The sequence below is a fragment of the Sciurus vulgaris genome (genome assembly GCF_902686455.1).
Source record: "Sciurus vulgaris genome assembly, chromosome: 6".
NCBI classification, from domain to species: domain Eukaryota; kingdom Metazoa; phylum Chordata; class Mammalia; order Rodentia; family Sciuridae; genus Sciurus; species Sciurus vulgaris.
In genome coordinates, this window is record NC_136466.1 from 6302049 (window position 1) to 6314225 (window position 12177).

At 54.1% G+C, this 12177-nt stretch overlaps 1 protein-coding gene across 1 annotated transcript; it reads left to right on the forward strand.

The window, feature by feature from the left end:
• Positions 1 to 1789: 1789 nt before the first annotated feature.
• Positions 1790 to 2668, forward strand: LOC306663400 (olfactory receptor 2T27-like; the record flags this gene model as incomplete). Its single annotated transcript, XM_079143773.1, has 1 exon — positions 1790 to 2668. The coding sequence occupies one exon, from the start codon at positions 1790 to 1792 to the stop codon at positions 2666 to 2668; it is 879 nt and encodes a 292-aa protein (XP_078999899.1).
• Between the last annotated feature and the right edge of the window lie 9509 nt (positions 2669 to 12177).

Here is a 12177-nt window from a genome sequence, read left to right on the forward strand (position 1 = left end):
CAGCAGCCCAGGCATGGCGAGGTTCAAGGCTGTAGAGAAGAGGGGCCTCCTGCTATAGCGGGAAGAGCAGAAGGCCACTGGGGACAACAGCTCCCTGCAGTGGCTCCCAACTCTCCAATTGTGGGTGCAGGCAGGTCCTGGCCTCAGCATTAAGATGAGTGAGTGGTCTGGTTGGTGGTCCCCACTCAGACACCCACCAGAGCAGGCAGGAAGCCCAGCCTCAGGGATCTGATTCTCCCGCGGACCCCAGGACTCTGCTGGCAATGTCAACAGGCACACAGGATTCAGACTGCTCTCCATCACATCCCCACTGTTCCGCCAAGACACTGTGCTTGCTCCCTCCAGCTGGTCCACCAGTTCTGTTCCTTCACAGAACTCAGCAGCTGGCTCACTGCCCCTCCACCCCTCTGTCACGTGGTCTGCTGTAGACCCAAGCCAGAACTCCAGCATCCCTGGGGCTCGGATGCTGGGACCAGGGTTCCCATCTGCACCACGGCCTGGGGCTTTGCCTAGGAGCAGTTGTTCACCAGCTCTCTATGGCCTAACCTTCAGGCAGAGGGAGCCTCTGGTCTGATTTCCCCTCCTGCCAGCCTCCTAAGATTCCTCTAGGTGGTCTTACCATGAGAGCTGGGCTTGGTGTTCCTTGAGGTGTGGCCCCACCTGAATGGAGGCAACTAGAGAAAGGAGGACTCTAGGCTCCTGATCCCTCCCCAGGGAAGCCATCCAGCCTGGTTTGCCTACTCCTGACATGGAGTCCACAGATTCATATTTATAGTGAGACCTGATCTTTATTTAAAAGTTTTAAGGGCTCTTCTTACAAAGATAACACTCAGTTGTCATGAATCTATTGAAACAAGGAGAGAGCACAATACAAGGATGAGAACACACTACCAAAAGCCTACATAAAAAAGTCACCGCACCCAAGCACAGAAGTGCCACTCTGGGACTCCTGGGGGACAAGACAGCAAGAGGCCTTGGCAATGCAGAGCTCTGCAGCTGTGGAGACCACCTTCTCGTCAGACACGGGCGCACAGCTGTATCTAAGGGAAACGTATCCCAAGGATCCCCACGTAAACAAGGGTTTTCAACCATAAAACTTGCATATTTGTGGGTATAATCTTCGCATTAGTCATAAGCAAAAATCTTTAAAATCTTTTTCCATGTGCGTTTGCTTATCAGTTTATTCAGGATTGAAAATATTAACTATGCATATTTTGTGAACCATGGGGCAATGCAACGTACTGTCCCTCTCCCAACTCTCGAGATGGAAACCTGGACCACGGGTTTCCAGCCTTTCCTCTTTCCCAGCATGCTCATGGGAGCTAGTTTCCCTCTGAACACTGCTCTGGCTGCGTGCCATGCCTTTTGTAACCATTTTTCCTTGTGAAGGAGTGTCGGCCTTCACAGATTCCCAAGAACCTATGGACACCTTCTGCTGCCCCTGGGCGTGCCGTGTAGTCCTGCTGCCTTTACCTCCCCTCTCCTCTCTGTCTCTCTCTCTCCCCCTCTGAGTGAACGCTGTCTCTGAGCCCTCCTGAGCTGCTTCCCTTCCCTCCCCACAGTGAGGCGCAGCAGGAGGCGGCAGAGGGCCCTGGGCCACTCCTCCCCTCTCTCCTCTCTCTGTCTCTCTCTCTCTCTCTGCCCCTCTGAGTGAACGCTGTCTCTGAGCCCTCGTGAGCTGCTTCCCTTCCCTCCCCACAGTGAGGCGCAGCAGGAGGCAGGCAGAGGGCCCTGGAACCACTCCTCTGCCACTGGCTTCATCCTCACCAGCCTTTTTAATGACAGCCGAATGCACCTGTTCCTGTTCGGCATGGTGGTGTTGGTCTACATCCTCGCTGTGGCCGGCAACACGGCCATGGTGCTGCTGATCTGGGCTGATTCCCGGCTGCACACGCCCATGTACTTCCTCCTCAGCCAGCTGTCCTTCCTGGACATCTTCTTCACCTCAGTCACTGTCCCCAAGATGGTAGCGGGTTTCCTCTTCGGCTGGACGAGCATCTCCTTTGGGGGCTGTGGGGCGCAGATGTTCTTCTTCATGTTCCTGGGAGCTGCCGAGTGCCTCCTGCTGGCCCTCATGGCCTACGATCGCTACGTGGCCATCTGCAACCCCCTGCGCTACCAGGTGCTCATGAGCCGCCGCGTCTGCCTGCTCATGGTCACAGCCTCCTGGCTGGGGGGCGCCCTCAACGCCTCCATCCAGACCTCGCTGACCCTTCAGTTTCCCTACTGTGGCTCACGGAAGATCTCCCACTTCTTCTGCGAAGTGCCCTCGCTGCTGACGCTGGCCTGTGCGGACACAGAGACCTACGAGCAGGTGCTCTTCGTGACCGGCGTGGTGGTCCTCCTGGTGCCCATCACCTTCATCACCAGCTCCTATGCCCTCATCCTGGTGGCCGTGCTCCGGATGCACTCTGTGGAGGGGCGTCGGAAGGCCCTGGCCACCTGTTCCTCCCACCTGACAGTCGTCAACCTCTTCTATGGACCCCTGGTCTACACCTACATGCTACCTGCAACCTACCACTCTCCTGGCCAGGACGACATGGTGTCTGTCTTCTACACAGTCCTCACACCCATGCTTAACCCTGTTATCTACAGCCTGAGGAACAAGGAGGTGACAGGGGCCGTGAAGAGGGCCACAACCAGATGTGGTGTCTGCAGGAGTGCCTGAGACAGCAGAGCACAGGCTGGCAGGTGCAGAGCCCCTGGTCCAGTCATATGCGCTGAGGCAGAGGCGGGTGCTGGACCAGGTTGGAAGGTCCTTGGCGTCTATGACCCCAGGATTCTCTTCTGAGATTCCTTCTGGGACAAGAGTTACACACAGAGAAGTGAAAGGAGAAGCCCCCGCTCCCCTCCAGCTGCTGCGCTTGTCCCCTAGCCACTTCATCCCCCTCCCCACACCCAACAAACTGCAGTGGGCTTTAGTTCAGCCTTCCCTTGTGGATGTAGCAATAACCCAGAATCTCCATGTCACTGGAGGTCCAAGGGCTTCCCTTCCCACCCGCAGCAGAAGCCAAGTCCCCACAGAGCCCGCGACCCCAGGCATCTCCCCATCCCCTGTGCAGCCCCCTCCCTTCCCTGGCTCCTGCAGCCTCGCTGCCCCCACTGCTCCAGCCCCTCAGCACAACCTGCCTGGCAGTCACTCAGCGCCCTGCCTGGGGCTCAGCCTCCGCCCCCGCAGGCCCTGCCTCCACTGCCTTTGGAGCCACCCAGTGCCTGACGGCCCAGCCCAAGCAGCACCTACCTGCACCCATGGCCGGGTGTGCCAGCTTCCTTTTCCCCTCAGCACGGGCAGGTCAGGCCAGCAGAGGTCCACTTTATGACCTAGTCTCAGTTCTAGAACACCTGGCACCTGGCACCCATCAATCAACACAGAGGGCGTTCACCACCTGGTCCCCAGGGTGGGTCAGTCTCCACTCCTCCTTGCCCCACCCTTTCCTCCTGCGAGGCCCACTCCTCCCCTCGAGCGTGCAGGTGCTGGGCCCATGCGAGGTCCTTCTCGTCCCAGTCGCAGGCTCTCCAGACACTGCCGCTCGAGCGTATCACGGGCCAGCCAGACATCTCCTGGAGCTCCTCACCACACCAAATCCCCCTCCGCATCCCTACTGGATGCTGCAAAGGCACCCCAGGTGTGTCATGCCAGGGGCACTCATGACCTCAACCCAAGCCCATGCCTCTCCGCAGCTGGGTAAAGTGTGTGTGTCCCTCCAGGCTAGTGACTCACCATCCCCAACCACAGCCAACCCCTGGCCACGTCCTAACATGTGAGATGCTCTCCTTTCCACTAGGGGTACTCCAAGTCATGGCTGCCAGCACTGTGGCCACAGCCCCCTCACCTCAGGGAAGCAGGGAATTCCAAACAGGCCTCGCCGCCCCTTTCTTAGGCTGCCCCCACACACCACCTGCAGCTCGCTTCTCCAGGTCTGGCCTAAAGGCTCTCCAGATGCAAACACATGGACAAATCCCACTCCTCTGCCTGCTCCCAGTCCCCCGGGGCAGTCCCATTGCATTAACAAGGCCCCCGCCTAACAGCTCACGCCAGTTACTTGCACTGCCTACGGCCTGTCTCCCAGGGCCACGTAAGCTCCCTGAGAACAGACACTGTGGTTCTCGCAAACATGAAGGGCAACAACATGGAAGCTCTTGAGATAAAACCTCTTTCTCTAAGCCCTGCAGCGCCCGGCCTCTGTGAGCTCACCCCAGCTCCTGGGTCTCTCCGCAGCTCCCTCTCATTTCTAGGTCACTGGCAAAGCAGAGTGTTCGTCCACCTGAGGTGCTCCTGGCTCCCTGTGCTGAGTGAACCTGCCCCTCTTCCCCCCCTCAGCAGAGGCACTGCGTCTTCAGCGGGCTTTCTCTGACATCCCAATTGATGAACGCATGACATTCACGCAACTGAATGTTATTCAGCCATAAAAATCATGGTGTATCGTTACAAACTACAGCAACTTTCAAGGATGGACCTTCAAAGCTATGGCGAGAAACATCACAAATTTTGGTGGTCAGCTTGCACTGAATGTCCAGAATAGGCAAGGCCCTAGAGAAAGGGACAAGTGGCAGCTGGAGGGCTGGGAGGGGAGATATGGGGTCCACCTGCTTACTCTGCACAGGGCTTCCTTCTGGAGGTGAAGAAAAGTGGTGGCTGCACCACACTAGAAGCCACTGCGGCGCGGGCGTTGAAACGGTGAGTTTTATGCTAGGTGGATTTCTGCAACACTTCATGTTTCCTTTAATCCTCACAGTCAGTGCTGACACCCAAACTCTGGCTCCAAAACCTAAAACAAAACCTCCCACTGCATCTCAACAAGGACCACCGTCAGGAGACTAAACCAGAGGACCACCTCGCCCAGACTGCCACTCCACTGCTTCCCTCTTGCTCCAGGTCTTGCACGGACTCCCAGGGCCCAGAGAGGACATTTCCTTGGCATTTGTGATCCGTCTCAGCTGCAGACCCTCTCCTGCCAAGGACATGCTAATGCTGACTTTCACTCCAACCAGATGGCCACACACTCCCAAGGCCTGCAGCTCTGCCTGACTGGACCTCTGCCCTGGCTCTCCCTGTGCTGGGGTGTGCTGCTCTGTGAACATCACTTCAGCAGGACGCTCCATCTCCCAGACACCTTCGTCACCAGCCCTGTCCAGTGGGATCCCTAGATCACAGGAGAGCAGGACACAGGCCTTGGCCTCCTGCTCCTTGGCAGTCCCAAGTCTCCTCTACAAGCACCCTCCAGTAGCTGATAAATCCATGACTACCCATATGCATTCTCTATCCCTATTCCATCAGCCCTTGGAGTGACAAAGTTGCAGCCTTTTAAAAACCAAGCTAAATTATGTTGTTCACCTACTTAATACACTCCAGCAATTCTCCTTGCCCAAAAAAATAAAACACAAACTTTCTTGTGGTCTCAAAAAGACCCTTGGGGATCTAACCCTAACTACCTTTCCTTGGCTTGTGACCTCAACATGCCAATCTCTGTCTCCATGATAACAAGGCCTGTTCTTCTTTGTGTCTTCCCCATCTCAAAACTCCCTCTGAGCCAGGTTGGTGGCATAAGCCTGTAATCCAAGCTACTTAGGAAGCTGAGGCAGAAGGATCGCAAGCCCAAAGCCATCTTGGCAACTCAGTGAGACTGTCTCAAAAAATAAAAAGGGCTAGGGTTGTAGCTCAGTGGTAAAATACCTCAGAATTCAATAGGAAGGTGGGAGGGAGGGAGGGAAAAAGAGACAACCAAACACCTCCCTCAGTCTGCTTTCTCTTATAAGGAGCCATGTGATTTCAGGGTCCACTTGGATAACCCAGGATCAATTTCCCCTCAAGAGCCTTAAGTTAACCACACATTTTGGCAACAGGTGGGAGAAACGCTCACCTAGCCAACAGCAAAGACTGTTCTGAGAGAGAAAAGGCACAGAGAGAGCGAGGCTTTCAGTGCTGATCTTGCAAGATTGGGAGTCTAGAGGAGCAGGCACACCCAGAGCAGCTACAATCAGCATTTCAGTCCCCGGACTGCAAGGTCCTCTCCTGGTTCCTCATGACTGGGTGACATCTGGTGTACAGTCTTTCCCAGTGTCACCCAGGTTTTACTGCCTCCCACAGGGTTATTTAAAGACACATAAACAAATAAAAAGGGAATAAAGGTACCACCAGTTGTCGCCACCTTTGTTCTCTTGTGGTAAGGCCTTCTTGGATTGAGTGCATTTTGGCACATATTTGGTTGGCTAAGTGGGCCTCAGTCTCCTTGCCTCCTGTCTGTCAAGGGGCTGTGACATGGTCACAATCAGGTATTAACTGCTAGTAGCCATTCATTCAATTTCTTCAGCTTGTTTTCTTACATTCTCAGTCATTTCACATTTAAGGCTAAACACTGTGCTCTGAAAATGGACCACCAGACTTTCTATTTCTCACATAAGAGTCACAGGTCCTGGGGATTAGGACACAGACATGTACTTAGGGCTGCAGCTCAACATGCTACAGTACTGTATCATACAGCACAGGTGTGAAACTGCTCTATCACTGCAGGAGGTTCTTTAGCAGAGCATGTAGAACAAGGTTTTGAATCAAGGGGCAACATACTTGACCAACTGCCAAAAATGACCTAGTGGTTGGTGAATCTACTGCAAAAAATAAAGGCTGTTGGGTAGAGGTAGATGATGATGGTCGTTGTAATCCATAAATTACACCATATAACCATTTAAGAGTACAATACAGTAGTGTTAACTATCTGTTCATTCTCGTACAAATCTCTAATTTTTTTTCATTTAGCAAAACACATTCAATATCCACTCAACCATTTCCCTTTCCCCTTCTGCCCCAGCCTCCTCATAGGAGGGAGCCGTGCAGTGTTGTTCTCGTGACTTGCTTATTTCTCATAGCAAAACGTCCTCAGGTTCATTAATGTCATAGCCTATGCTAAGAGTTCCCTCTTTAAGGCTGATGCGTAGTCCACATTCTCCTTATCCATTCATCCATCCTCTGATAGATATTTAGATTGCTTCCAAAAACGAGTAGAGTTTTTGGCAGTTGCTGGAAAAGCAAAGGCCTCAGAACTGCAACGGGGAAGCAGGAAGAATCACAACCCACTCACAGCAGGAAGGATCCTTCGTTCGGCACAGGCTGACAGCGCGTTCAGGTCCAGGCTCGGCGCTAGTGACTCCGGGGACACAGACCGCGCACGAGCACGTGGGTCTCACGCAGGGCCGAAGCGTTGGGAAACACCAGGAGCTGCAGAACTGCCCCGAGCGCGGCTGCCAGGAGGGCACGGGGAGGCCGCACTGCTGGTCAGGGGACGAAGCACAGGGCCACGCTCCCCGGGGTGCTCGGAGGACGCAGGCAGAAGGGCCGCACACGGCAGAAGGGCTTGCAGGGCGGGAAGCTCCGCCGCAGGACCCGCGCTGCGCCAGGCTTCCCAACCTCCGCGCAGTGTGCAAACGGCCCGAGGCGCTGGTCACGTGCGGCAAGGCCTCGGACTCTCATTGGCTCAGGGTCCAGGAAGGCGGGCAGAGCCGGCGGGCAACCAATGGGGGCTGCCGCCTGAGGCCCCGCCCTGCGCGTGCGCAGGGGCGTCCCGCCGGGTTGGTGGTGCTGTGGGCGGCCGCGAGGTAGGTGGCCGCCAGGTGGGCTGCTGCTGGGCGGGCGTCGCCTGCGCTCCCCCTCCCGGGCTGTGCCCACCGTCCCCGCAGACTGCGTCCTGGCTGGCCCACGTGGCGGGCGGGACCTGCGCGTGACAGGGCCGGCAGAGCGCGCTGGCCCACGTGGCGGGCCTCGAGGCCTCCCAGGCCTGCTCCCGGGAGGGCAGGAGCCCGCCAGGACCCGCGCTCACACTCCCGGGCGTCTTTTCCGCAGACGGGACCGACAGGCCACAGCCATGCGCCCTGCAGCCCGCGGCAGCCTCCTCCTGGCCTGCAGCCTCGCCCTCATGCCCCTCCTCGCAGGTGAGCATGGGGCGTGGGGTGCGGCATCCAGATCATGCTCTCGCCCCTTCCCGCTTTCCCGCTTCCCCGCATTCGCGTGTGCGCAGCCCAGCCCTGCTGCCTTGTGTTCATTGCTGAATTCCCACCTGCATTCTCCACCCCAGGCCAGCCAGCATGCCTCCATTCACATATCTCATCCCGTGCACTCCAACACAGTGTTCCCTGTATTTCCATCCGCATGTCTCCTCCAGTGCCACCTTCCTTAACCTGGCACTGTGCTCTGCATGGTACCGCAGTGCAGGAATAGAGTCTGATGTCAGAATGCCCAGCCTAGTCACTGTGATGGGGACAGACCTGCCTGAGGCCTCCAGATCAGCCAGTGCTGACTGCCGGGTGTGCAGCTTAGGCCATTGGGACTGTTGGAGTTGTGAGGAGTATGTGAGCTGGTGACGAACAAGGACTATGCCCGGCACTTAGGATGCTCTCATTTGGGAGTAGCTGCTGCTGCTTGTTGTTGTTTTTCCAGAGATGACATCATGTAGGCCGAGGGAAGGAGCTGCTGAAATGTTTATCACTGATTTTGTTCAAGGGTAAGGGGTATTCACGAACATCTTTTTAACTACCCCTGGGTTCAGCTGTGCCCCTGTCTTCCCCCCTCCACACATGCACTGGGGATTAAACCCAAGGGTACCTAACCACTAGCAACATCCCCAGTCCTTTTGTTTTGTTTTGTTTTATATTTTTGAGTCAGGGCCTTGCTAAGTTGCTGAGGCTGGCTTTGAACTTGTGATCCTCCTGCCTCAGCCTCCTCAGCCACTGGGATTACAGGTGTAGGCCACCATGCCCATCATGCACATACCATTTAAATATTCATATTCCCCATTATTGCCAGGTCCTCTCAAGCCAGCCTCCACTATCACTCAGTTAGTCCACCATTTCAGGGATTGGAGGCTCTTGACTGCCCAATCCCACCACCTCATACTTTCCTTTTTCCTTCAGCCTCTTTTTGTTTTTTCTTCTTTCCTTCAGCCTTTTAAGTGCTCTTTTCCCTTGACTGAAAATAGACTCGCATCACCTGCTCTTTCCTCCTGCCCCATATTAGTGGACCAGATATCACCGTAGAGACACTGTCACTTGGTAGGAGTTTCTTATGAGACAGTTTAAGTTTAGATTCAAAAAGGAAGACTGGAGTGTTCAAGAGAGGCTTGGACTCAGATCACCTTTCAGACAAAGAAATTTATCAGAGCCCATAGTACAGAGGGGTCTAGAAGTGAAGTTTCATCCTGCCCAGGAAAAACAAAAGGTGTTCTTCAAAGGTCTCTCAGAGAGGGGGAGGAAAAGAGTCTCGGGTCAGCTGACATCACTAATTAGGTTGGACTATACAGTCAGTGCTTGGGGCTGGGGCAATGCTTGGAAGGTCCCACGCATTGAGTAGAAGAAAAGAATCTTACAGATTAGCAGGCCTGTTAACATGTAGCCTTTGGTATGTGACATTTAGGACTTTGGATAAAAAAAGTCAGCATAATTTTACATAAAGTTCCAGCTCTTTCTTTATTTCTTCTGCTTTCTAAGAAAAGGTTACAGAAAATCACTTGATTTATTTGCGGAAAAGCTTTAGGCAAATTGTAGTTTTTCTTGGAACTTTGAACCTTTGAGCCCTGTTCTCCAAGTGTTGACTTTCCTACTCTGTCATATCAGGCCTTGCCAGGCCAGACCAGCTGAACCCTGGACCCAGTGAATGAAAGACACAGAAGCAAAGTTGTTCTGGAGTGGGGAGTCCGGGACTTCACCCAAATGAGCGATGGTGTGGTGTTAACACAGAGCTAGAGATAAGATGAACGCAGGCGTGGGTTCTCAAGAACACGGAACCAGAGGTGTGATCACAAGGAACCAGGACTGCCAAGCTGCTTGATTTTATTATTTCAGCAAGCAGTTCTTCACACCCACAGGCAGGAACTTAGGTGAAATTAAAAGGGGACGAACACAGCATTTTTGAGAATAGCTGAGGGAGCCATCTGCCATCTGTGTTTCCTCGTCTCTCCTGAGGCAATCTTGGTCAACCCTAAATGAACATCCTGTTTTCAGGACATTCCAGTTCTGAGATCAGCTACTTTCTGCTGCTCTGGCCAAGGCATCTGGACCAAGGTGAACCAAGGGCCTCCGCAGTGCCTCCTCCAGAGTCCAAAGCCAGCTTCACTGAAATTTCCAAAGCTCGTTTTCAAAAAGGATGGGAAAATCACTGTTTTTTCACTGTGAATAGCTGTGGAGAGTGTTGCTAACCAGGCTGGGTGCTCAGCATTTTGATAGAAACCAAATCCCAGAGCTAAAAAGAAAATATTAAAGCAAAAAGACACATGAAAGTCTTTCCCTGGGATATTGTGGTGAAGATGGTGTGGGATGTGCCCTTGAGAGAGCAGAGACCTATCGGTTTTCTCAGCATACCCTCTAGTAATTTCTTTCCCATTCAGCTGCCAGTGTTGCCAGAGTCCTAAGCTAGAGGCTTTGGGGGGGGTCCCAGTGAATCAGGTGAAGTCCTTCCCCCAAAACCAAACAGAAAGGTAATAGTGAGAAGCATGAAGGAACTTTAACCAGCATGGCTATACCAGGAGTACAGGGACCCGGTCCTTAGCCCTGTCCTCAAGCTTCTGACAGGACGTAGAGGTGTCTTAGAAAGAGGAATAAGGGCAAGAGGCGGAGGTCTGCACAGCTAGAGGCCTTGCACAGCTGCCAGAGCAGGTGACACTGGCTGGGCACCTGGGCACCATCTGGTCCTTCATCATCTCGAGATTGGGTGGGCCGGGCCTTGTCCAAGATAAGGAAGTTACTCTTGCCTGGGCGTAGTTTTGACTCTTGCACTGTTGTTCCTATGATCTGGGATAACTTCTGGAAAGAATGACTCAGAAGAATTCAAGTCCAAAAGAAGTCAGAGAGACAAGAGGGAATCGAGGTGGAGTTAGATCCACAGCCAGACCTCCTTCCCCATTGCCCTGGGAATCAGCACCCCACATGGGCATAGAGGAGCGGCTCCCAGGGAGGGCAGCAGACTGGGACCTAGCCGCACAGTTAACCAGGGGACTCTGGTTCCTCATAGGTGCCCTACTTTGCTGTGCAGAGCTTGTGCTGTGGTGATATGCAAGTGAAGTTTACTTGACCTGTTTCTATAATGGACCTGTTTGTTCAAGAGCAAAAGAAAATTTCTGAAGCCTCCCCCCAAAGTATATATGTATTCCATCCTCTTACCTAGACAAGTATACCTCCAGAAAAAGCCAAGAGTCCTAGAATTTTCCGTTTTCAGAGTTCCATGCTGGGAATGACAGCACTGAGAGGCTGCGATCCTGGTCCCAGGCGATCTCCTCGCCCCCGGGGCCGTGCACCACCACAGAGTCCATGTGTGTAGACACAGGCGCTGAAGCCCAGGCTCCCCACTCCTGCCACCCCTGAGGGCTGCAGAGATCCGGGATTCTTGGTGCCTGGGCAGGGTGGGGGAGAGGCTGCACGGGCTCCAGAGGGAATGTCCCCTGGGCACTCTTACACTCACTTTGTCGGGGCAGCAGCTGAGCAGGTAGGCGAGCTCCTGACAGGAACAGGGAAATCAGAGAAGCGGCTGTTTGGCAGCCTGAGGAGAAGTCTGCAGGTGCATACCTTGCTCTTGCTGCCTTCTTCCCCTGCCCTTACCTTCCCACAGGTTTCAAGTCTCCATCTGTAATTCCCTACACTCTTGTTCTGCATCTTTGGGAGCCCTTTGTGGTGACTGCAGGTGGCATTAGGGATACATGGTTGGGGGCAAGAAGTCCCCACACTAAGCTTAGTTCATCGAGACATTACGGAGCCCCAGAGACAGAAAGGAGGAGGAGCCAAAGCTCCTTGTCATTTGGGGCCCCTTCGAGCATCCTGTTTGCCATATCCTGTGACCTTTCCCTGTAAAACCAAATTATTCTGTGCCAGTGTTTGGCACTAGACCTCTGTTAGGCCTCCTCTGACAATACCCCGCTTCCAGAAGGGCCTTCCCGCCCACCCTGTGGGTTCCAGCGCCACCTGCACTGGACCCTGTTCTGCTCCTCCGCAGCGTTTGTCAGTGTCTGGTGAACTGTGTCCTGTAGTCTCTGTCTGGTTTTACTCACCTTCCCCATCAGAAAGTAGGCTCTGTGAGGACAAGGACTTCTGTGGTAGCCCCAAGGCTGGGGGAGCAACTCAGGAGTGCAGGGTCCAGGCAGGGCAGGTGGGTCTGAGAGGCGGCTCCAAGAGCATAAGGGAGTCTCCAGACGGTGGCAGCTG